This window comes from Zonotrichia albicollis, chromosome 1 (assembly GCF_047830755.1).
Source record: "Zonotrichia albicollis isolate bZonAlb1 chromosome 1, bZonAlb1.hap1, whole genome shotgun sequence".
NCBI lineage: Eukaryota > Metazoa > Chordata > Aves > Passeriformes > Passerellidae > Zonotrichia > Zonotrichia albicollis.
Window position 1 is genome coordinate 31,996,564 of NC_133819.1, and position 25,238 is coordinate 32,021,801.

A 25,238-nucleotide genomic window follows, 5' to 3' on the forward strand; every position below is an offset into this window, starting at 1 on the left:
ATTACTGTGTTTCAAGGTTAGCAGTGTAAAAACACTCAACCAACCCAGTTCTCAAGGTCAAAGTAAAAAATGCAGCAATGATATTCCACAGTAACTTTCACTCATTTGATATTCAGGACACATTCTTTCTGAATATCAAATCACAAAATCATTGCCAATTCATCAGATTTTAAGCTTTAGCTTATTAAATATTATACTGTGCTAAAAATAAAATGCAGGTTTTCATTTATCTTATTAGAGTGCTTCTGTACAGCATGATCTAAGTTTCTAATTATCTATATCTCCAAATTATATCAACTGTTATTTCAATATAAGCAAATTCATAACAACACATTTTAATGGAAAATATTCATATGCTAAAAGGTGGTAAAGCATTAGAAATCAAAAAGTTAAATGTCAAGATGCTAAAAATGAAAATGTTTCTCTACATTGTGTCTGCCAGGAGGGCAAGAGCTCACACGACATTTGGCAGTGATTTCCCATGATGAAGCAACTCTTTGGTGCTTTCATTTCCATAAAAGCTCTAGTCTATTTAGAGGTAGTTCCTAGCTCCTTGCCCTTAACAGGGCAATGCAGATAAAGTTCATTAAATATATTGTCTAAGGTAGGAAAGTGAAGAAGTTTTGCTGTAGCAAGCACTTAACCTGTGCATGGAAAAAAAAAAAGCAAAAAATTGGAACAAATTATTTCTTACAAAAGCAAAGGTGGTGAAGGACATATTGGTATTGCATGGTCTGCTGCATTCACAAAATTGCCCAAATGAAGAATCTCTGGATGGGATGTATTATTAGACCTTAATCAATAGGATTTTTTTCAAGCAGGCTGGGCATCCAACTATTTGACGCAGATCCTTTCCACACACGAGAGCACTGGAACACCGGAAACTGCAGCATTAATGAATTACAAGGAAGATTGCAAATGCCTATGATTTTAGAGCTAATTTTGACAAGAAAATGGTCAAGCAATTTTTACAGTTTTTTGATACTTCTGCTGGAATGCTGAATTTTTGTTTCTTCTTACAGCAGGTAAGACATGAATTTCTACCATACTTAAATGAGTAAATTGCTATTTGTTTTACTTCTTTTATTCTTAGGGCATCCTTAATACATATTAAACATCACACAGATTAAAAACTAATAGCATTTTAAAACAACAGTTATTGCATGATTTACTGTATAGCTATTGCCTAATGCAAATATTTACTATTTACATGTCACTGCAATGAAAACAGTATGTGTCAATTGATTAACCAATAAAAATATTAGACAGAAGTGGAGAGCATTGCTACAGCAGCTGCAAAGGACAGTGGTGCGGTGAAACTGAAGCCATTCTGCCAACTGAGTAAAAAACTAAGTTTTGCTCCAGGGAAGAGACAGTCATAGCTGCACATACACATATGTGTGTGTCTGTGTGACAGCTGGGGGTGGGAGAGTGAGAACAGACGAGTTACAGGGAGCATACGGGCACCCAGTGCAAGAGCAGAGCAGCTCTGCAGATCCCACACAAACCAGCACACGTACCCACAGCTCTGCTGGAAAATTGGAACATGCTCCCCCAGTTCCTGCATACATTCCCACAAGGAAGAGTCTAAAACGAAGTAAGAGAGGCACATTTTTAGGCACATGCTTAGAAATTGAAACTATAGCTCATGCACTGAAAAGAAAAGAATTTATAGGGACCATTTTTAAGAAAGTACCTGATTTGATGTCCCGCATTAAAAATCTGCCACCACAAGCAAGTCTCAGGTGGTTCAGGGGATCTGCTTCAACCTATCTATAGTATCACTCAGCCACCCAGTGTGCCCTAACTACTCAAACACCCCTACTGATGACCAAGACTAGGTTTTAATCTAAAGAACTGAAAAAGAGGTTGAAACTTTTCAGAATCTGCTAGACAAAAACCCGATGTAATCTGAAAAGAGGAAGAGAAGGAAAGGACTGTCAGAACAGATGGGTCACCAGGAGAAAGCATCTTCTTTATGTTAACAACTGAAACTGTGTGTTTAAATGACTAGTTCATTCTACAGTGTGAAAAGGGGTTCCATAAGTAGTCTTTGTTAGAGATTGTCTTTTTTTTTAGCACGGTATGCAATTTGCTTAATGAATAAATATATACAGCACATGCACACATAGGCAGGTGTCTCTACAGGAGGAGAACTGGGGGACCATAAACACTGCAAATTTCTTGGTGGAGAAGAATTCTGCCACATACTTGGTGAAATCCTGAGAAAGACCCCATACTTCATGCTTGTTTTTCATAAGTTTATCAAAATCCAAGAATCCAAAAAGAAATCAATATGGTCCAATTATTAGCTCAGTACAGGTACTGTGTAGAGACTGAGATTATTTACATAGACTGAATTAATGTGTGTATTCCACTGAAAAGCTTCAGGTTTCTCACCTGAGGAAACAAAGCCAGAGTGTCAGTACATTCCCAGCTACTTGCCATTCACACAAGGAAGCCCAGGCCTGAATGTATGTGGTTTTTAGCTGAAAGCCTGAACAACCAGGCTTTGTGTATGAGAACTGAAATTGTGGCCACTTCAGTCAGCTCTGATTAGTGTCTTCTCTGACCCTGACCACATTCAGTCTCTATTAACTTGCTAAATATGGCCAAACAGCATATATTACGAAGAGTAAATAGATTTAACGGTTGCATTTGTATCCACAGATGTGTTTTAAACATTTCTGTGGTGAATAATCCCCTACTTGCAATATAGAAGTATTTTGTAAAAAGGCTTAAACTGGTGCTGTATTCATTGAACAAATATTATCACCTCTAAAAACAGGAGAGACATTGTGATATTGCTACCAAACCAAAAGGGTGATGCACATTTGCATTCTGTGCTTGCCTTCCTACTCTGCCAAAAAGTGCAAAACTTGTCTTTGTTCCTCCCAGCACCAGACTAAATAGGAATGCTGCTCCTGATACCACACACAGGTGTACTCCCCTCACCTCCGAGGGAAAATGGATATGAAATGAGGGATGGTGCTCTCAGTCCAGCCACTCCAAGTAAGAAAGCAGCATCAGCCAGGCTGGCAGGGGACAGAGCTGATGCACAGCAGCCAACAAAGGCATGTGAGCTGCAAGCCCTTCCCTTGATCAAACAGGGCTGTGTAGCTCAGCGTCACCCCCTGTTCAGGGCTTACCCTTGTTCCGAGCCTGGAAATCCATCTCAGATTTGATCTTCAGCAAGCTGTTAAAGGAATTACCAGCCACTATTCATGCTTTTCCTGAGTTAGGTCATCCTATTATTTTCACAGTCATCAAAAGAGGCTAAAGTACTTTTTCCTGCAACCAGCAAGTGCTGCCGCTCCCACACGTCAGAGCCTTCCCCGCTCGGATGCTCACGTTCCAGGCAGTGACAAAAAGAGCTGGGAACTGCCTGCTACACGGTATCAGAAAATGTATTCGAGGAAGGGTGCAAGGTCACTGCTAATTTCAAACCCTGTTTCATGTTTCCACATGAAACACCTAATTAAAACTTTTCACTGGGTAGTTAAAATGAAATCCGTGCATATGCACTTGAGACCTCGTTTTCATGAGCTGTGAATTAGAATAGAGGAGGTGCTGCACACAGCGGTAGGAACACTAATCGAGGAAGGAAAGGGGAATATCTGCTTTGATTTAGAGGAAGATAGTCAGCAAAAATACCACTAATCACCTGGGTTTTCATTCCTTTGCTCTTTGAGCTGCCACACAGAACCAAGAAAAATGGATGCAAGTGGTGTATTAACTGCTACCAAATCAGTGTTCTCCACAGGTGGCCGTGTGTCAAGCACATCTTGCAAAATGCCACCACCTTCCATGGCTATGGTGTGACAAAAGCTTTAGACTCTACAGGCTATATACTGCTCTCACAAAAAAATATCTATTAACATCAGCAAGGGCTGAATTAAACTTTAAAATGGAGGCACAGTGAGTGATGGAATGGCCAGAGCAAAAGGACAGGTTTGAGGGGAGATTTTAGGATGGTTTCATGATTAAAATAAATAAATATTGGTGGGAGGAAAAAAGGAGCCTGCAAAAAATACAAGGTCAAAGTGTCCTTACATTCCTGCTGTGTATGTGGTTTCAACAAAGAAGGCAGAGACAGCCATTTTACAGCTGCCATTTTTTTTCCAAAAAGTCAGAGCAGATAGCCTGACTCTGGCACAAGAGAGGCAGCTGAACAGAGGGAAAAGGCTGTTTCCACACTGCCATTCTCCAGGTGGTCTCCAGAGCACTCCTGCAGGAACAGATGCCAACAAATGCTGTCAGCATTTATTCCAGTGATGTCCTGACACCGGCCTCACTGACTCCAGAGCATCCTGCCACTGGAATCACACTGACCTTAGCACAGACTCCAGATCTTACTACAGAATTTGCCCCAATGTAGTTTCCATTTGAAACAAAGCAAAGTTTGACATGCAGAAATGTGTTCACTTGTTTAATGACACTGGACAGGTATCTTACTGGCCCAAATCTTCACTACAATGAAATGGAATGTTCTTCCTGAACTTATTCAGGAGGATAGGAAGAAAAAGAAAGAGAAAAAATGGGTACCTAAAGCACTGAATCCTTTTTACATGACTCTGGGCAGACTACTGAATCTCAGACAACTTCCAAAGAGGAAGCTGTGGTAGACAGCCATCGGTTTCTAGTTTATCAAAAAGTTTTCCAGTTATCTTGGGTAGTTCTTTTCAGCCAGGTCTAGACTATGAGCCAAAACGAGATGTCCTTGATTGGTTTAAATTCCAACAGAGAAGTCTGGTAAAACCATGAATTACTTAAAAGTTCTGCACCACTGAAATGTGAAAGACAAGATTACTATTCCTGAAATTCGGTAACTGCTTAAAATATCTGACATAAATTTGCATGGTGCATATTCAAGGCATTATCAACTTTTCTATCTTCTTGAATTTAGGTAACACATTCCCTAACTTAACAGAGAGAACCAGACATCTTTGTTATTCAGAGTTCCCAGAAAAAGGGTAGTAGTAACTGTACAGAAGTAGATGGCAGGATACATCCACTGTATCATCAGCTTAACTGGGAATTTATTGATGTTATAAATCAGGAAAATGGAGAAAAGAACATTCAGAATGTCATCAAATGTATTTATCACACGGAGAGAGGGACGATTTAATGTCAGAAAACAAAAGAGCAGATGCTTTGAACTAATAAACTGGTAATTTCTACTTCTCCAAAGGAAGAATATTATAAAATTAATTCTGTGTAAGTCTTTGGACAGTCTAGAAACATAAGCATGTTAGTGATTCAAAATCCAGAGAGAAACACAGAAGCAGAGGACAGTGACAACCTGCAGATTGGAGCTCTCACAGAGTTTCTCTACTTCTTCATGTGAGTAACTGGAGCAAAGGCAGGACCAAGGAGCCATGCTTTCAGTCTTGACACCGCCAGAACTGTGCAGTCCTTATGCCCATGAGAAACAACACTGTGTCCTCTCCCTGCCCCTGGATGTTGACCCCCATTCATCACTCACTCCCTTCTGTGTGCGTGTGCGCCTTCATGAAGCCACTTGGTGAAGCATGGGATCTAGATTGAAATACTGCCAAGCAAAAAATGCAAGGACATTTCATTTGACCCAGTCCAGTTTCTGGATTGGGTAAGTCACAAAGCTTTGGGGAATTAAGGAGGATGGCTGTGTTTTACCAGGAGCAGCAGAGTGGCTCTCACCAGCACAGGTCATCCCTGACACCATCTCATTCTCACCTCTTATCCGTGTCCCCATAACTTGAGGGGAACCAATCTGGCTGGAAAACAGCCCTATAAGGAAGGTATATTAATTGTATTTTTCTGCTTCATTATTCCCTGTGTCACTTCAAAAAGCAGCACTACCTGAGCCAGCCCAGGGCTGGGGACAAGCCTCTGGGGCAGCACCGCCCTGAAACAAAGCCCAAGGACCCTGAGGCTGTGTAGGGACTGCAAATGTTTGGCCCCACCTCAGCTATGCTCTGGAGTTTTAAAAAAGTTCCCTCTAGCCATCAACATTTCAACCCACTTCCAGCTTCCTTGGGATTCCTGAACCAAGTCTCAAGGATCCCAAAGCAATTCCTCAACATTCATTAACCACTGCAAGTTTTATGGCATCCTTCAAGGCCCCACATGTTTAACACTTCATTTTATACCTGGGTAAACAAAGGTGCAGAAAAGTGATGAGATTTGAAGAAGGTTATTTATTAAATAACTAACAGAGTCAAAAATAAAAATTTAAAGTTCTGTCTCCCAGGTTTTAGTCTGCTAAGTACCATGTGTCCCTTTTCCCCCTTTCAGCTCAGGACCTAAGTCATTGTCCCACACAAGAATGAGTCACCATTCCACTCTAAAGAAAGCCCAGCGTGCAAAATGCATATGTGGAATTTCCTCCTATACAAAGGAGTATAATGTTACAGAATAAATCAAAGAAGAGAACATTAGGCTTTCTTTTCTTTTAAACACTAGGATGAGCATCTGGAGGAAAGAAAGTATTGTGGGAATATGTAACTTGACTTAAAGGAAAATAGTGAGGTTTCTATTCAATGTGTTCCCATACTATGCTCACAATATATCATGGGAGCACAAGCATGACTCAAGTGCTTTATTTTTATAAGGAGAAGGATCACATAATGGCACCACTCTTTTGCACTCCTGGCATGAGGATGTTCTCCTCCAGAACTTTGGAGGAGATTAAATAGACTCTAGGGATTAAATAGACTCTAAAAAAGGAATGGGAAGTCCTCTTAAAAGTATGTAGTAAATAAAAATAATTCTATCTTTTTTTTTAAAGTGCTGCAAAAGACTGAAACAAGCATGCAGATGATCCCAGTCCTACATCTGAACAGGAGGATCCTTATCTCTGGCAAACTTTCTCCATTTCAAAAAGATGCCTTTTCAAAGAGGTGCCCATTCCATAATGGAAAAAAGAAAGAAAGAAACTTAAAAAAAAAAAATAGGAAAAAAAGAAGAAGAAAAAAAGTATAGGACCTGTAGAAACCTTTTCTTCTCAGAAGATAAAGAGGTTGGCTTATGAAAAACAGGTGATCACCTGGAGCTATGCATTCATTCCAGCAGATGAAAAATTGAGCATCTGGAATAGGACATTCTCTCCAGAACATGACAGAACTAGATTCCACTCCCTGTTTCCCTTGATTCAGACCAGAGACTTGAACTTCAAGTTACCTCCACAGCAAACATGTACCTAACTCTTAATTACTTATTCTTGCTCAACAAGGAAGTATATACTGACAATGTCATTGATAGATTCATTTTTTCTTGGCTTGTAATTGAAGACTAAATCAAAATTGCAAACTATCATCTTACCCTGGTACAGCTCTCTCTGCTAGTGCTGGCAGTCCAAGAGATATAAAAGGAAACAGCAAACTCCTGTGCTGACATGCCAAGTCCATTCTGTTTACATGACTTTAGACATCTATACCACCTCATAGCTATTCAAGCCATGAAAGTTTTTGCAAAGCTGCGCTGTAGTTGTTATGACCACTTGATCCACAGCTCTGCAAAAAGATGCAGAGCAGCTGCCAAGAGTCAAAAGCAGTAAACCTACAAGCTACCCCATAGATCTGTCCCAAACAGAGCAGACATAACAAAATGATGTTTTTAGAAAGTAATGCACAGATTTCGGTCACTGGCTGTATTCAGACATCATTTGATGACAATGTTTTAAAGAATATGTTTCCATCCCTGATTACTGACTGTCAGTCCAGCAGTACAGCAGCCCAATGCCACAGCTTTGTCAAGCTAACCAAAACTGCAGCTCTGGACAAGTCCTGGCATTCTTTCTCGTCTCCTTGCAGGTGTCCAGCTGGGCACCCTAAAAATACCCCTGGTGTGTCATGGCTGGAATTTCCTTATGAAATTCCTCTGTCATGAGTAATCTATAGGCTCTAAATAATTAATCTTCTGTTGTAAGCCTTTTAACAGCTTCAGCTCAACCACTAGCCTGCTTCAATGAGCAAATCATCTGTCTTCCAAATGAGACCACTGATTACAAAAGTTAGTACCCAACAAATTAACAGAACTGCTCCTCAGTATCTATTGTCCTTCTGAAAACATACCTGCCTCAAATAATATATCTCTTTCATTTTGAATTAAGTCACAGAATCAATACCCCCAAGCTGTGGTACTTCTATTCTCTTAAACATCAGGTAATTCTAACTAATATCTAGATTAATCTGTAAAGGGATTACAGGGTGGATTTAGGGAATGTTCCCCTTCCTCCTGACACAGCAAAGTACTGTAAGAACCTCCTTGGAACATTACAGTCAGTTTGTGAACATCTTATTCAGTTGATCTGACTATGAAATTGATACTACAATCTAAAGAATATTCTCTCCATTTGCTGAGGTGAAAAGGCCTTTTACAATTTTACTTAAACAATGACACTATAAACAGACATGATTTTCTTAATGAGTGCAACACTTCATTGAAATAATAACTGGAAATACTGTACAACACATTTTCACATCTATTACAAAGGTATTATTCGAGTTATAGTTGACTAAAAGGAATTTCAAAAACTATGGTTTAGTGCAAATATGTCTTGAATGCATGTCAAATATATGCTGGAGGGGAAAAAAGCCATGATAAATGACTTCAAATGGCTTTACACACAAAGCTTGCTTTCTATAATATAATTAATGGTAATAATAAGCAAACCTCTCCACAAAGCAGGCTTGCTCTATGGCTGAATATTTCAATACAGATTTTTCATCTATTCTCTGTCAAAGCAATTTTTTGAAGAAAATGAAATATTTAAATAACATAAAAATACAAATATCCAGTTTCACATTTCCCTAGGCTTATAGGTATGATTTGCATGTAATGATAAAATTAGAACTGCAAGCTTGCATAGTTTTTTAATGCTATCCCACATTTGATATTAAAATAATTTCTGTGTGTTTTAGACAATAATTTCATTTTATTTATTTATCAATACATTGTAGGAATGCAAAAGCACAGAGAAGAAGCTTATCTGCCTATTTAGAAGCCTTTTTAGTTCTATTTACTTTCTACTCATTAACAAAGCTGAAGTTTTAGGGAGCCTAACACATACAGTCGGTTCAGTGCCTTCATTAAGCACCTTATTCTAACACATTATGAAGATGGAGTGGGGAAAAAAATCACTGTTAGTTTTTCTTTTTCTCTACAAGTCTGTGAGCACTGTTATGGTTAGAGCACTTTTCAAACACTGTATTTACCAGAGAAGAAGTTGGCACTTTGTACTACCATGGAACACCAGTTTCAATATACCAATTTAACCTGGTCACTGTCAGCTTCCCGTGCCAAAATCAATTTAACAGCTCACATATAACAGAAACTGAGAACAGAACTTTTTAAATTATGAGTTATTCAAAGCTCTTTTTTCATTCAGACCATAAATGAGAAATGATAGCATACCAGAAAGCTAAAAAATAAAACAGTATGGACTTTCTGATTTTGTACAAATCATCTTACAGATATAGAGATATATACCCCAATTTTACACTCTCCAGAACTCAGCCAGACTAAAGGAATCCCTTCTCCCATGCACTAGTTCCAAACCAAGCTTTCTTCCAGTGAGCCAGCCAGCTGTCACTTACATTCCCTCTTCCCAACCATCTGCTTTTTCTGAGAAAAAAGAATTATATTTCATCTCCTGAAGTAGCAACCAAACTAGTCCATGCTTCACCTGTTCCTTGTGGACCACAAACTCCCAACACCACACCTCAAAGAACACCTTTAGGTACTTTATCTGCCAAAAAACCTCTTGTGCATCCACGTGTCATTTATCTTCTTTAAGTGAGTCATTAATTTTTGTACTCCAACTCAGATGAAGATGGTGACTATTTATTTGAGTGACAGGAGAGCTTACCAGTCCTCCTAGCCAAGCAGTCTCACTCCCTATCACACTCCACACCTCATTCCCTGTACAGGAAAGAGTTATCGGGCTACCAAATCAGTACCAAATTCTTCAATTAAGCTGAGAACCCTTTCTTCTTTACAGGAAAGCACAGGAATTATCAGAACTCAATTATGATACATTTATATTTGCTGCTAATGCTGGAAACCCATGTGAGGCTGTACTAATCTGAAGAGACCTGCTTTAGAAACACGGTGGGTATAACACTGGAGGGGCCACAACTCCATTTCCCATCACATGCCTGGGACACAGTACATGAAGAGAGGAATTATGCATATGCACAATTTTAGCTCCATGTTCAAGTTGGGGTTTTGGGGTTTTTTTCCTATTCCTTGAGGAGAACGAACTAGAGAACTCTACTTCATGCAAAATTTCCCATTGGCCATTTTGGAAAGAGCCGTTTAACTTCCAGGCAGGTTATGAAGCCCCTAGCTTTTAACAGTGACACTGGCCCAAGCTGATAAACACATAGCCCTGCAAGCCAGCAGCATTTCTGCTTTGAGCTGGGCTGCCAGGAGGCCAGCCTGCATAGCAGGCTCTCCAAGGGCAGGGAGAACAGCCTGGCAGGGTGTTCAGGCCTCTCATTTACAGACTGCATGCCATTCCTTTGAGGAAGGCAGATCATCCAAGAAAGCCTGGTTAGAGCTCCCCAGGAGGGAAAGCTGGTGAAAGCTTTAGTGCAGGAGTACTTGCTGAGAAATGAGGGTCCTGTGGAAAACGCACAGAGCGTCTCCATTTTATCCTGTACTGAGTGCCCATCACCCTGTGTTACAAAGAAAGCAGTGCAAAATAAGCTATGCTTTTAAATATAAAAAATGGGCACGTTACACATCATAAGGACACCACGCCCTGAACATGTTGTTCCTCTAACATTTGCAGTGAGCCCAAGGGACTGGAGAGCAAGCCAATGCCAATGAATCTGCCATCGCTTTCGTAGCAGCAGGATGAGATGGGAAGGGCTGAAATCCTGGATCCAAGCAGTATTCACTACACTTTACTCACTACAATTCAGCCTGCTGCTTTTCTCCTCGGAGAAGAGGGGGGATATCTGCCTGGAGCAGTGAGCCCTGCCCAGCCAGTCAAATCCTGCCACCTGCATGTGCACCGGATCAGCTCTCAGAGCACACGGGAGGAAGGGAGGGAGAGGAAGGGATGGAAGCTCACGGCTTCCTGAACACATGCAGCCCACTGCCCTGCCATGGCAATGTGTGCTTTTTTTCCAGTGAAAGTTACCTGAGTCAGCTAAACTGAGAAGCTGCGACACACCTTGCCCATGTTCAGGGCTCCCTCTTGGTAACTGTTCCTAATGAAGTCAGTAGTCTAGCTGGGGGCTTACCAGACACACCCACAAGAAGGACTTTAGGTCTCTCTTATATCTGGGATGGGCTGCCTGGACCCACCCTACAACAACCAGCAGAGTGCAGAACAGGGGGAAGAAGCACACCATGATTTATTGTTGCCAGCACTAGCTGTAGGACATTCCCCACCCAAAAAAAAAGGGCACATGAGTAATGACCTGGGCTTCTGCAGTGTTTCAGGCAACCTTCCTTTCTCCTTGCTGTCACCTCCAAAATCATGTCCTAAAGGTCTAAAGGCATATCCTTGTCTAAGAGTAATTGCTGTGTTATGCTGCTCAGGACGGGTATGAGCAAATTGCTTGAGCTCCTGCTAAACTGAAGTCACTCATCTCCTAAATAGCAGCAACTATTAAGTACCATACTTTTCAAAAGGAGAAGAGAAGCTGAGTGCAGCTTTCCTTTCCATTTTTGGAACTGTACTGTAATCTGCAGCTACAGAGCTGCAGCTGACTCCACAGCGCCCTTTGCAATGACCAGAGTAGCAGCAAAAATATCCACTAAATTTTTTGAGTAACAGTCCCAACATCCCCCTCTCATCTCTGCTCACATATCTGTAATCTTGTTTCCAAATCCAGAAACACGATAGAAATCTGCCCTTGTTTAAAATCTTCTTTGCTTGAGCATCTCAACTTTTAATTGTGCTTTGTGGATACAGTTTAAAGATATATAGAAATTCTCCCAGACATCCAATGCTAGAGGGTCAGCTGAGAAAGCATTTAATCTTGGGTAATTAGCCTTTGCTAATTGCCCTCCTCCCTTCTGCACATTTACTGATACAATTACACATGTAACTACACCAGACCAGACCCTTTACGCTGTCAAACAGAACAGAAGCTCTGAAAAAACACTTCATCCTTCTCTTTTCCTTATTTCAGTAGGATTGAACTTGCAGATGAGCTGAAAAGTATTTATTTTCTAAAGTACAAGTCTTTTTTCTACTGTCCAGTGAGCAGAAAATGGAATAAATTGCATCTACATAATGGCAAGAGATATGAAGACTAGGTGGGTTTTTTGTTGTTTCTTGCAGTTATTATCCTCTGCACCTTTAGATGAATATGCAATCAGAATAGAAGTCGTTACTAGGAGAACAAAATTAGGAGACACTGTGCTATAAGCAAAGCAGTCAAGTTTCTGTGAATTTTCAGTCCAGTTATTAACATCTGAATAAGTTCTTTCAGAAGCATTAAACAGAATGCTGCTTTCTTCAGTGTAACTTTTGATTGAAAACACAATTTAAAAGAAAAAAAACACATATTGCTGAACTCCCTATCCAGATCATTCTTTTTAATTCGTGTTGAAAAGTTTCAGCCAATACTTGCATCCAAATATGCCCGCAGTAATTTTAAGATAATTTAGAGTAGTTGAAGCATTCATATGCCTTATACATTATTTAAATACACCGTAAAACCCAACAATTTGGTAAAAAGCATCTTGAAATCATCTGCTATATCCTAATATAAGATATTAATAACAGCATCTGACAGTTAATGACAACATAATAATTTAAGTGTGTTGACAATTATTGACCTGAACGCACTTTAGAGAAATGTAAATGCCAGAGGAGAGCAGCTACAGCTCCATGACTAATGTGTGCCCTGGATTCTGACCATCAGCTTTGCTATTTCAGTTTTGTGACCTACATCTCCCTCCCCTACCCGAAAGAAACAAAAAACCCAAATAAGAAATGTCTTACTTGTTCTGCCTTCTCCAGTGCTTTTCTATCCGCCTGCAAAAACTGGCAGTTCTCTCTCGCCAGCTTTTGGACCAGCTCAATCCGTCCGATGTCATCTCTTCCCTGAAGCTTGCATAAAACTCCTGCCTTAAGGGTGGGAGAAAGAGCAAACAGATACTTAAATCCACAGTCCCAGGACATGACACCACCACAAATTTCAACCTTAAAAGAAATGCATTTGTTTTCTCATATTTGCGGTGCTTCGGTGCCACTTGCTGAGCACAAACAAGTCACTGCTTCCCGGGGAACAACTGGAGAGGAACAGAAGCACATCTGAATCTCCAAATGCATCTGCTCTGGAGGAAAGAAGGCAGGGCTAACTAAATCAACCTCTCCTCTGAGTGCAACTATCAGATATGCTGTGTTTTATTTGTTCCTGTCAGCCTGTTTCCTGTTACATAAGAGAACAGAGCAAGAGGTTAAAAACTCATGGGAAAGTTAGCCAGGAACAGCCCTGGAAAAAGAATGAAGTGCAACACAAGGCACTCCTAAAAATAACAGTCTACAACTCCCTCTGCTCCCACTCCAACCATTTTTCACATATGCAAGACTTGGGAGTTAAAAGACAGTTGTGCCACAGTTATTTATTCGGTAAATATCAAATCTGTATCTCTAGATTTTGTTTAGGGAAAGAAATTATATTTGCTTTAAAAGCTGTGTTAGAACTGGTTTTTTTGCTAATTCTGTTATTCAAGCTATCCTGATAGTGTTTTGTCAAAGTGGTTGTTTTCTAAATATGCCAGATAGATACATATAAAAAGATGGATTCACGCTTGCACACAGGCACAGTAGAAACTCATTGCAAAGTTAGCTGAAATGGCCTAAACTGCTCCTTGCAAAGTCAGTGGCTGAAATCACTGTCTATGATTTGGTTATGGATATAGCCTCTGCATAACTGAGACCTGGGGCTATGATACCCCACAGCTTTTATTAGCCCAGATGTTTTCCTGATGGGAGCAGCAGATGCCTTGGAAGGGCCCATCATGTGGCATATCTATGATATGGCTCTCTGACTTCAAAGGCAATCTGCAAATAAACATTTTTCTGCTGAACTTCCTTCACAGTTTTCTTTCCACTGTTCATCTTGAGTTTAAATAAATCACTACCTACTCCAGAATTCACAACACATTTTGTAAGTCAGGCCCAAAAACTAGAGATGCCCTGACTTGCTAACCCTGCAGGGTCCAATCCCTTGGCCTTGAACAATTCCTGTCCATGACAGATGAAGGTGTGAGAGTGCCCACCCAAATCATTCTACAGCTTGATGATTTCTCCAACCAAAAAGTGGGGGTTAAGATTTCTTCAGCTGAAGAAAACAAATCCACTTTATGAATAAGTTCTTGAAGGGCAATGGATAAAAATTGGCTCCACGACCAAGTCCAGAGTCATCCTTACCCAACTCATCTAAGGAAATTTGTACATGCCTACATTCTTTCAGTCGGGATGAAGACATCTCCTCACAAGCCTGAATCAGACACTTCTTCTCTGATGAATAAAGGATTTCAGATACAGCCTGTCCCTTGAATGTCCTGTGCTCCTCCTGAGCCCAGGCTCCTGAGGAACCCAGCTTCCCTACATAAAGAGCCTACTCCCTGGTTTGAAGGTCAGAAATCCACTGAGAATTTAAGGAATTGCATTGCCCAATCTCAAATTCCTTACATAGTCCATGAGTTCAGTGTCCCTTATCTTCTAAATCGAAGACATTGGTTTATAAACCAGTTCTGACACACTCTTATCCCCTGCAGATCAGCAGCAAGACTGATTTTATCAAATGTGGAAGAATATAGTGAACTAGTTGTCCAGACTTGTTTAATCAATAGAGAAAAAGGGGCATTTAGGAAGAGATTATTTTTTCACTCTACAGTAGACATTTAAAAATGGTCAGGTCAATTGTTTCCTAATATTCTCCTTTTTCTCCAGTAATTTGCACAGGGAAGCTAAGACTTGAGAGGCCTGATGTCTGCACTTCCAACATTTTGAGTGCTTGGGGACATCAACTAAATCAAGCCTGCTTATTTCATGGCTGCAGGATGCTTCTAGCAGAGTATTACATCAGTGTAATGTAGGATGAGGAAAACTCCAAAGTGGTATCACCTACTAGGACTTCAGGATGATAAAGATTTTGACTCTCTCTGGACCTGGGCTCTTAGTGCTGTGGAGGCACTTTTTGTACCTTCCTGTTGTGCTGCTCTGGTTCAGGAATGGCACTCCCCAGTTTAGTGCTCGCACTGAGACTAAATGAGGCACCTTTGCTCCCTCACCCTTCTCCTTTGGGTAGCTGAAGAGAATTGGAGGCACAAAAGGTAAAGATCACAGGTTGAGACAAGAACAATTTACTGAAAAGAGCAATGTGATAAGAAAACAAACAGTAACAGCAACAATAATAATGATATATAGAGTACAAATAAGGAATGATTCACATGGAAACCCCTCAACAACAGACAGTACCCAACCAATCCCTCCTCCACAATATCCCAGCCTGGAAGAGAATACCTTCCCCTGCCCCCACCAATGATAGGAGGTGGTATAGAATAACCTCTGGGTCCTGGCTATTGCAAAAACTAACCCTGTCCGGGCTGGAACCAGGGCATGTGTTCAGAGAAGGGAGTCCACGACCTACAACAACCACCTAGTAGAAATATACAGTTTAAAATGTCCCCTCCTCCTGTCACAGTTCTTTCATTTAAAGAGTTGCAGATAACATGAAAAATAATTCTTATTTAACTGGGTCTCCGGAGGATAAAAAATTTCTGGGAGGGTTAAGGTATTATTAAATTAATTGCATATGTTTAGCTCTGGGAGTAAAGAATGCACTTGAAACACAAAAGGCTAAACCTGTTTTTTCATAATAAAGGAAAAAATATTAATCCTTTACTTTTAGTTCTGATTTCCTCACTTATACTGACTTTTCAGTACAAATCCTTCTGTTAAATACCTGCAAGAAAACATCCAGGTCAATTAAAAAATTAATTGATGACATCCTCTAAAACCTGGTTAGGAAAATGTTGACAGACTCCAATTACTGGTCATTTTCACTTCTCAATACAAATTTAATTTTCAAGCAATACTTTGGAAGCTGTTAGACAAAAGTGTAAAGGCAAGTCACCCCACTTGCAAAGCACAATTTTGATTTTCATTTTGTGCAGGCACACATTCTCCAAAACCCTTGTTGGTGCTTAACCTCTAATTTGTGTAGACCAAAACAGATACAATTACTAACATATGTGAAGGTGAAAATCAAAAATTTGCATCATTTAACTGGCTTTACCTTAATGAATGATAAAAGAATGTACCTTATAGTAAAGTTTTACTCCCATTCATGGCTGAAAATTACTATAATTGTGTTTACGTAACATTTGAAATGAAATTTTAAGAAGTTTCACGGAAATGAAAGCAAATTAGTCTTTACTGAGGGTGGAAAGAGGAAGATTCTGATACTTTCTGTTTCAGCATATCCATTGGAAAATACTTCTGCACAGGTCATAAATGAACATCTAGCAACGACACAAAGGTGAATTAACACATCCCTAGGAAGACAAGATGGGATCTTTTATTTACATAATTTACAGCATGTTTGCTTTTGAAAATCCCCTTGCTAGTTTTTTTCCACTCTTCTACCAGATTTGTCAACTAACTCAAGAGTAAATCAGGCCTCTCTCCCACAGAGCAGTGTTTAGAGCAGGCACCACATCCTTCAATTCTATTAACAGAAGGTTTGTGGTGGTTTGGTTTTCTTTCACCATACCTCTCTCTCTTTCTGTAGCTGGTGAAAAAATATAATTATTACTGGCTTCACCTTTAATCAGTCTGAAAACTTAAAACCATGTGCCACTGCCTCCAAAGACAAAGGGCAGTCTTGCTTTGCTCCAGTCATATGTGCATTCCGTTAAAATGAAAAACGACATTCACTCCTTTAAAAGAAACTCAAACAAATTTGGCCTTCACTAGATGTCATTTTTATGGTGCTAACAAAGTGGAGCAAACACTGCTTTGATAACACTCCTGGCTCTCCTCCTAGCAGAGCCCATGAACGCTTTTGTTAACTGCTCATTTAATAATTGTACAATTTTAAATGTGTTTCATATTCTTTCAAATTTTAGAAGCTGGTTTCCAGTCCATTAAAATCTGGGTGAATCAATACCCCAATAATACATTTTTATGGGCTTTTATAATTATTTCAGGGTAATCTTATTAGCTGGCTACACAGGAGCTTTGCATATGCATTGTCTATGTCATAAATGGGAACAAACATTTTCAAAATCTATAACTACAGCAAATAAGAAGAACTGAGAATACATCAAATTCTTCCCCTCCCCCCCAAAAAATCCAATGAAGAAACAGAAATCCAAATTTTTGCGCAGTGAGGTCAGTGTTTCCCTCTGGGTGCTTCCTATATCTCTGTAATGCACTCTTGGCTCCATGGCTTGTACCCTTTCAGCTAGGCTTGCTCACAGACATCAGCATAAATCCCATCTTTCTTGCACACAACTTTTCAGTTTGGGAAGATGTTAGGGAGATAAATCAGAGGCAGGAACTGCAAGCCATGTACAGGGGAAGGAGAAAAGGTGGCAACTGGTGGGGAACACAACATTTGGAAGAGAAACAGAAAACATTTGGAAGAGAAAAAACCAGTCAAGACTGGGAAAAATCAATTGTAAATAAAAAGCAATAATCAGTACCAGTACAATGAGCAATACAGTTGCACTTGCACAGCTTGAGCACATGAATGGAATGATTGAATGAATTGCAGATTAATCTAAAAAGATTCACAGAATTAAAAAGGGTAAGCAATGCCACAATAAAATACTCCAAAAGGCAGTTTAGTTTCTTCCGAGCAATATCCAGAAGTGTGCTTTGGTTGTAAATGAGGGCAGTTAGGAAAAAAAAGAAGAAGGCTGCTGCTTGCACTTGAGTGACTAATAAGTATCCCTATTTCATTGCATGTCTACTTACAGTGATTAAAATTCAATCAAAATGTCATATGCCCTTGCTTCCTAAACCACATCTCATTTTACTTTCACATCTGGTATATGCTATGTGTATTATCTAAAAAGAGCAGAAAGATAGCTGAAGAATGCTGTCCAATTGCAACATCATGGGATTAATTCTCAGAATAATCATCAATCTTATTCTAAATAGTCACATAAGATGAGATCTAGCAGACTTGCTCCCTCCTACATGCTCCCTGCACAGAACATCGAGGAAAATCCATTTCCCAGAGCTATTGAAAGCAGTTCTTCAACTTGTAGATCTGGAAACATTCCCAAGACTCCATTAATCTTACATATGTACCTGTGCATCAGAGGTATCCTTGAGATCTTCTAGTCCTCTTATTTCTTGACTGCTGTTTTCTTCATTTTGATGAATTGCTGAAAATAAGAAAGAGCAATATATTGGAAGCAGGCAGGTTTAAATGACAAAAAGCAGCAAAGTGGCATGGCCCAGTTTAGATCAAATAGGATGACCATTCAAGGAATATTTAAACTTTAGCATTCTAGTAAACTCCTGGAGTGGTTTTGGACAGATCCTATAAGGTACACCTTATTGGGTTTGGAAAAATGCTAAATACAGCATACTTAATTTTTCCCCATGCAGTAAAATCCAGTACTAAATAGTTATAGTCATGCAACTGTTAGTCCTGACAAAACAATGACATTTAAAGGAACTTCACTTTTCTATATATTGTAACAAGATATCATGACTCCTAAGCAATAAAAAAATAAGGTCTCCCTCTTCTTCCATTCTCCCTCTTCTTCCATTATATTGCAGAAGGTCAGGTCAGACTAAACAAAATAAGCAGATTTATCCCTCACCTCAGACTTGGAAAATGCTTTGTAAGCAAAGTGATGTCAATCTTAACAGACATCACCACTGGCCATGAAAATCATCTCCAGAAATAAATGGTAGCAGGACATGTTTTATCAAAAGCTCTTTGCTGCTGGCACAATGGAAGAAATGAGCAACCCCACGCAATTAACATGACTTAAATCACTTTAAAACCAGCAAGTTTTGCTAGACTTTAAAGTTTTGTATCAAACTTGTAATCCCCTGAATGGCCAAAACCAGAGCTAGGAGTTTATCCACCTAAAGAAACAAGGAACCCCTTGTGAAAGAGCACCTCAGATTTCTGTATTGTAAACAGCTTCATCTATAGGCAGTTTTACTCTCTATACCCCAAGGTACCCTTTCAGTCAGCACAGCCACCTGCTGCATTTTGGTGGGACATTGAGCCCTCAGATGTTCTGAAATGTGACAGGTTGGGAGAGTCAGACCCAACAAAACACATGCAAAGTGACTTTACCTTATACTGTACACATCACCTTAGAAGAACCACACTCAAGTATCTTTGATCTTGAGTACATATTGAGTGATTTCCAGGTTTAACCACAGCATTTGTGACACCAGAAGTGTCCTTGAAGCAGCAGAGCTGTCACATCTATTTCCTAAAAAACACCTCATGGCTCATGGCTTTGGTGGATGGGTGGGAGGGCTGAGCTGATGCACTTCCTCATGCCCACCTCCTCTCTCCTTTGCCCCTGTGTTCCTGAGCTGTTCATCAGGCTGCATCTGAGCAGCCACAGCCCAGAGCACAGTGTGTTCAGACAAGGATCACCAGTCCTGTGCTGCTTTAAAACTGTCTGCAAGCTGAGGCAGCCCAGGATTTGATTGATGAGCAAAGGGAGCAAGAGAAAGGCTGGCAGGTAGGAGAATCACCGTCCCCAGGCATCCTCACCTATGCAATCCTCAGCCTAGATCTCCAGACATAACCAGGTTACCATGGCCATGCTCATACACCTAATGTGAGCCATGAGGTCCAGCTTGGTGTGTCTGCATGGGTGCTCTGGGTCTGCTGCAGACAAAAAGCGTCTAGGCAGCATCTAGCAACTTAAAAGAAAAGTAACTTTGGACTGTTCTTGACCTCTAAAATAAATTGTACGGATTTATTTTTTCTTATGACAGGATTGCTTCTGATATTGCTATGCCATATAGGATATAATTTTGTTTCTTCCCCCACAGTTATGCTATCAAAAAAAAAAGGTAATAAAAATGTAATTATAAAAGGGGAAATAAGTCATTCTGTCAATACAGTTTATTCCATTAGAGGATCTTTTTACATCCATTATCAGATTTCTGACATAAATCTTCACCACTGGGTTTGCAGGCATCACTTTACCAGCAAACCTCTGAAATGCAAGGTGAATACTGACAACACAGGGTCAGACTGTAGCTGCAACAGACAGCATGTATAATTTGGGCACTAGATCCCAGCATATTTAAAGCTAGGCAAAACCAAAACTCTCTTGGAATTTTGTGGCATATCTCTGCCCCAGTCTGGAAAAGGAGCAACATAATGACCCAGTTATGAGAGGGTCCATATGACCCATAATGAGAGGGATGTCCTAAGTAGCCATGTGTGACCGCTGCTTTTCTGGTGCAGGGCAGGGTTTCTAAAGGCAATCTACTTTATCCAGCCAGGCTGGGGAGTCTGTGCAGTTCCTTCCTGTGTAACCCATCTCCCAGCCTTCCTCTCCAAGAGCTGCCTTATCCTCTTGCACAGTCCCACATGCGTATGACCCTGTTCTACCCACTGCCACTGTGGGAGACACGGAGCACTCAGGACATCGATTTGTTGACCCCTGTAGAACAACCTGCCTGAGACAGGAATGCTGCAGTGCCAGAAGGCATTAACAAATGCTAAAAATCAGTTGTTTGAGCAATTTTTCAAATTGTTAAGTCTGCATTAGCAGAACATTCCCTCAATTCTCCTTTCAATTTTCTGATTTCTTCTATAATCAGTTTGCTGTAGGCACTCATGGACAAAATATCCCCCCAGACTCTGGCTATTAATCATGGCATTTAGAGGAGTGGCACCTTGCTGGTAACAGGGCCATGAGTCGAGGTTTAAGTGATTTACATTGATCCAGCCAGCTTTTCCACAGTCCTGAGCAGATGGGAGCTCCACAAACAGCTGCGCCAGGGAAAAAGGTTAGTGCCTGCCAACTGCAGGCTTCTTGTCACAGCCTCAATTACAAGTGTCCCCTTCCCAGTGCCAGGGCAAACACCCCAGAGCATCTTCAACCAAAATGAACAGGCAGACATTCAGGGAGCAGCACCTCTGCTTGACCTTGCTGAGTGGGCAGGTGAGAGGATGGTGTCTGGCCAGGGAGACAGTGACAAGCTGCAAACACCCAGAACTGAGGGCAGCAAGATCTCTTACCTGGCACAAAGGGGAAGAGAAAGAGGGTGCATGTCCACAGCCCCCAATGAATATAGCTATCCTTGAGTGTTGAATGATTTTAATATGAGCAATTTTAAACATGATGAGAAAATTGCCTCAGTTTAAGTGCACTCTAAGTGAATGACTTAAAAAAATAAAAATGAAGAAAAAGTTTTTATATCAGCAATTTCACAACTCAACTCCAAATAGCCTAATAAGTTTATCATCCAGACCCAGCTCTCTTTGGCTTCAATGTTGTTTAGACTGTGTAAGGAATGTAGAAAAGAAGCAGTAAATATTTTCTTAAAGGAAAAAGAAAAACAACAGACCTCACACTGACGTTCTTGCAGCTCTCTTGGGAGAGAAGGAGCATTTGACCTCTTTTTCACGAAATTTCCATCACAAACTTGATTTTTTTGTCCTCCTTGCCTCTTATCCAAATCCATAAGGACCAGCCACAAGTAAACCATTTAACTTCACCCAGGGAGCAACACTCAAGGAATCACACCATCTCATACCTTTTCCCCATCACAAGAACACAGTCCCTTGAAGGCTGAAGTGGCCACACAGACAAGGAACAACCCCTAATTATCTTTTCTTGGTTTCTGTAGGAAAATGTTACTATGTGTTTTGTCTACAAAACAGAAAAAACCCAGATATTTCTTAAAATATTCTGGTATCTTTAGAAATTTATGGTACTGGGGGCCATTACATACATGTAAGAAATTGATTGCAGTATTTTTGGACACAGTGTGCCTCCTAACCCTATAACAACTCACAGACATTCCTTAATTGGCCCAGGCACTGCTTTCATGGGTTACTGTGCAAGCTACATAAGAATTCAAGGATAATTTCCTACTTACTGTTAGCTAGCCATTTACTTTTTGATAAAAAAAAATTTGACATTGCAAATTCAACCATAGGAAAAGCAAGCGAAAGCTTAGGGTGGGATGGGAAAGTATTTCCTAGGCAAATGCTGATTCTAGAATTGTACATACAAAAAAAGTTGTGAACTTTGGAGCTGAGCCAAACATTTCTTTCTCCACCACTATAAATCCAGCTTTGCTCCCTGATACAAATATCCCAGCATGTTTTACAAAGCAGCAGTAAAAGGGAAAGGCAAAGGTAGTTTACCCTGCTCTATATGTATGCATTTAATGTTATATTTGGGTTCAGGCTTGAGATCTGAGAAAAAAATACAAACAAATGTTGAGTGGTCAATTCCCTTTTCTACCTGCAGCATTTCTCCTTTGGAGGAAAGGTCACCATGAGTGAAAAAAAAAAAAAAAAAAAGTCAAATGAGCATTAGATTGTTAATATGCTGTTCAAATATGTCCATTTGCAAATTAGTCTGGGGAATTCAGGATTTTGATGTTTTATGGTCACCTAAGGATCATAAAGGCCATCATCTGATCTGAGTTCCTTGTGGCCCCACAGAGCAGAGCTGAGATTTTGCTAGTAGATTCTTCTGTAAACTTATGTTAGGACAGAGAACTCTTGTGGGGGAGAGGTTTGTCCTTTAGTAATTCCATTTCAGATCATTAAATCAGCAGGGAAAAATAATCAAGAAATAAGAAACCAAAAGAAATAATTTTGTACCTGCTACTACAGCAGAATCAGCCATCAAACCGGGGTGTGAAAGGAAAGGGAACATAACCATTGCTCACACTGGTACTGACCAACCCCAGCTCCCCCTGCTTTCACAGCCATGCTACCAAGTTTAGTGTAGATTCAAGGCATTGGAAGGGATTTGTCTTTCCAGCAGCAAGGAGCACAACACACAGGATAAAGGGTTCACCTTAGCTACACAGGCTGGCACCCACTGAGGGTAACAACAGACACCTGCAGCACTACAGACCTTCCCCTGCCCATGGAGGAATCTGCCAAGGGTACCCACAGAGCAGTGCCTCCATGACACACTCTGCTTTATGCCACAAACTTGAAGGTAATTCATTACGTTAATTACATTTGATGAGTAAGATTTTTTAAAGTCACATAATATTACAAGCACATTATTTCATTTTAATGCTTTGTCTTGTTCAATATAGCAGAATAATTTGCCCAACTGAAAGTGGGAAGGACAGTTAAAAAAAAATCCACACATAAAGCAACTCCTGGAACCCACAGCGTTGTAATCTTCCCAGAGGCTTTGCTTTATTGTGCTTTCTTCCTTTTCTATAAATGAAATTACTTCTTTCTACTCCTTCTGGCTGCAAAGATAACCTTCTCAACACAAACCAAGGCACCAGCGTCATTCCGCTGCTGCAGCCAGCCAGACTGGAACAATAACACCAGGAGAGGTGTGAACTTCCTCCTTTGGCTTAATAGGGTGTTAACTGTGAAAGCTAATTATTTAAATGCTTAGGAAAGGACTGCCACCACAGTTTATCATTTTGCTGCTGAACGACAGGCAAGGACATCTGCCCATCTGCAAGCGGCTGGCTCTGGGGGGCACCCACACGGCCATTGCAGTTTATCTCCCCATCACTGCTGGCTGTCCCACACCCCTGTACTGACTGCTCCCACTCTGTGCTGCCATAAGGCACTCGGGATTTGTGGATTGGCAAAGGATTGCTACTAACCTGGCTGAGAATAGAGCACCCAGGCAGCAGGCAGGGGGACAGGACACTCCTGAATGTAATGCTGCTGCCAGACCCCTTGCGCCACACAACTCCAGCTGCAGCCCTTGAGCTAGCTGTGAAATCCAGCTATTGAGCTTGCTGTGAAATCTATCAATCTAATCCATTTATCCACCCTGATTTTGGGGGACAAGAGCCCACAAACCACGTTCAGCAGACATGCTTCTGCACTGCCCTAGGCTGCTGCTAAGACCAAACTCGCTTAGCCCACTGCAAACCCCCTGGCACAGCCTCTGTAGCAGCTGAGCATGGGGAAATCCAGCTGCACAAACACTGCCCGGCTCACCTGGGACTGCACAGGCTGCATGGGGACTTCACTGCCCCCACAGCCCCTCCAGAGGTAGCTCTGCTTGCCATACAAAGCTCGGTCACCCCTAAGGCTATATTGCTTGTGAACTCAGAGATGCTCCTTCATTTCAAATGCAGACATTAATTTATTATTTAGTATTGTTCTTTACCCTGCTAACATCCTAGAACATCAAACTAGTCTGCCCTTTGTATGATTTCAGCCTTTTCAGTACTCTGTGATCACAATTCATGTATGAATCTCTTTCATCTAGCCAGTAAGTAAAAGGCACCTACGTGCTGTCTACAGATAGGAGACATATTCCCACCTCGGAGGAGTTAAAGAGACTTCTGAACACAGGGACTTCGTTTATTTGACAAGCCAGCAGACTTTCACTGCCTCATCCCTGCTGGATGGTTGCAGCCTGTTGTGGGAGTTGTTTTGTTCCTGTCAAACCAACAAGACCTCAGGAATCTGCAACAATATTCCCCGGGGAGAAGGCTCCAGAACCGCCAGCAGCCTGCACCAGTTGATTTATTGTCAGCTTCTGAGAAGCTCACAACTTCTAGATTCTTCTTATATTCCAAATTTTTAAGAGAAATGTTTGTTTCCCTTCTGAAATTTTTGGGTTTTTTGTTTTATTTTGTTTTGGGCTTTTTTGGGGTTTGTTTTGTTTTGTTTTGGGGTTTTTTACAAATGGAAGTTGCTGGCTTGAAGCTTTTAAGAAAAAACACAACCCCTCATTTTACTTGTTTTTAAATCACACAACTAAGCTAATTTCATTATTTTTGAAAACTTTACTGTTATTTTGAACAATGGAACTTGTGATATCCCTTGTTGTTCTTTGTGGAGGGTATACAGCGAGCTCTAGGGAGGTTGGTTACTATGGCAGCTCTGAGCTGTTTGACAGTGTTATAATGTTTGCTGATGCTTATTAATTTATCAGAGTGGAAAAAAATGAATAGCTCATACTGACACCACTGGGGAAACTAAAAGCCAGATCCTCTAGGCTATGCAGAGCACTAGTGCTGAGCAGTGGAAAAGCAGATGAGCAGCCAGTAAATGCTTTGCAAACCTCGGATTTGGGGACCATTTTAGACCACACCA

General features: G+C 40.6%; 1 protein-coding gene across 2 annotated transcripts in view; it reads right to left on the bottom strand.

Annotated features, from left to right (window-relative positions):
• RAPGEF5 (Rap guanine nucleotide exchange factor 5) overlaps positions 1-25,238 on the bottom strand; it is a 159,782-nt gene that overhangs the window by 76,497 nt on the left and 58,047 nt on the right. For both annotated transcript variants that reach the window (XM_074537290.1, XM_074537297.1), the window contains exons 8-9: positions 18,281-18,357; positions 12,950-13,075 (exon numbers count right to left, since the gene is read on the bottom strand). In XM_074537290.1, the coding sequence (XP_074393391.1) occupies positions 12,950-13,075; positions 18,281-18,357 (203 nt within the window). The remainder of the gene's footprint in view (positions 1-12,949; positions 13,076-18,280; positions 18,358-25,238) is intronic.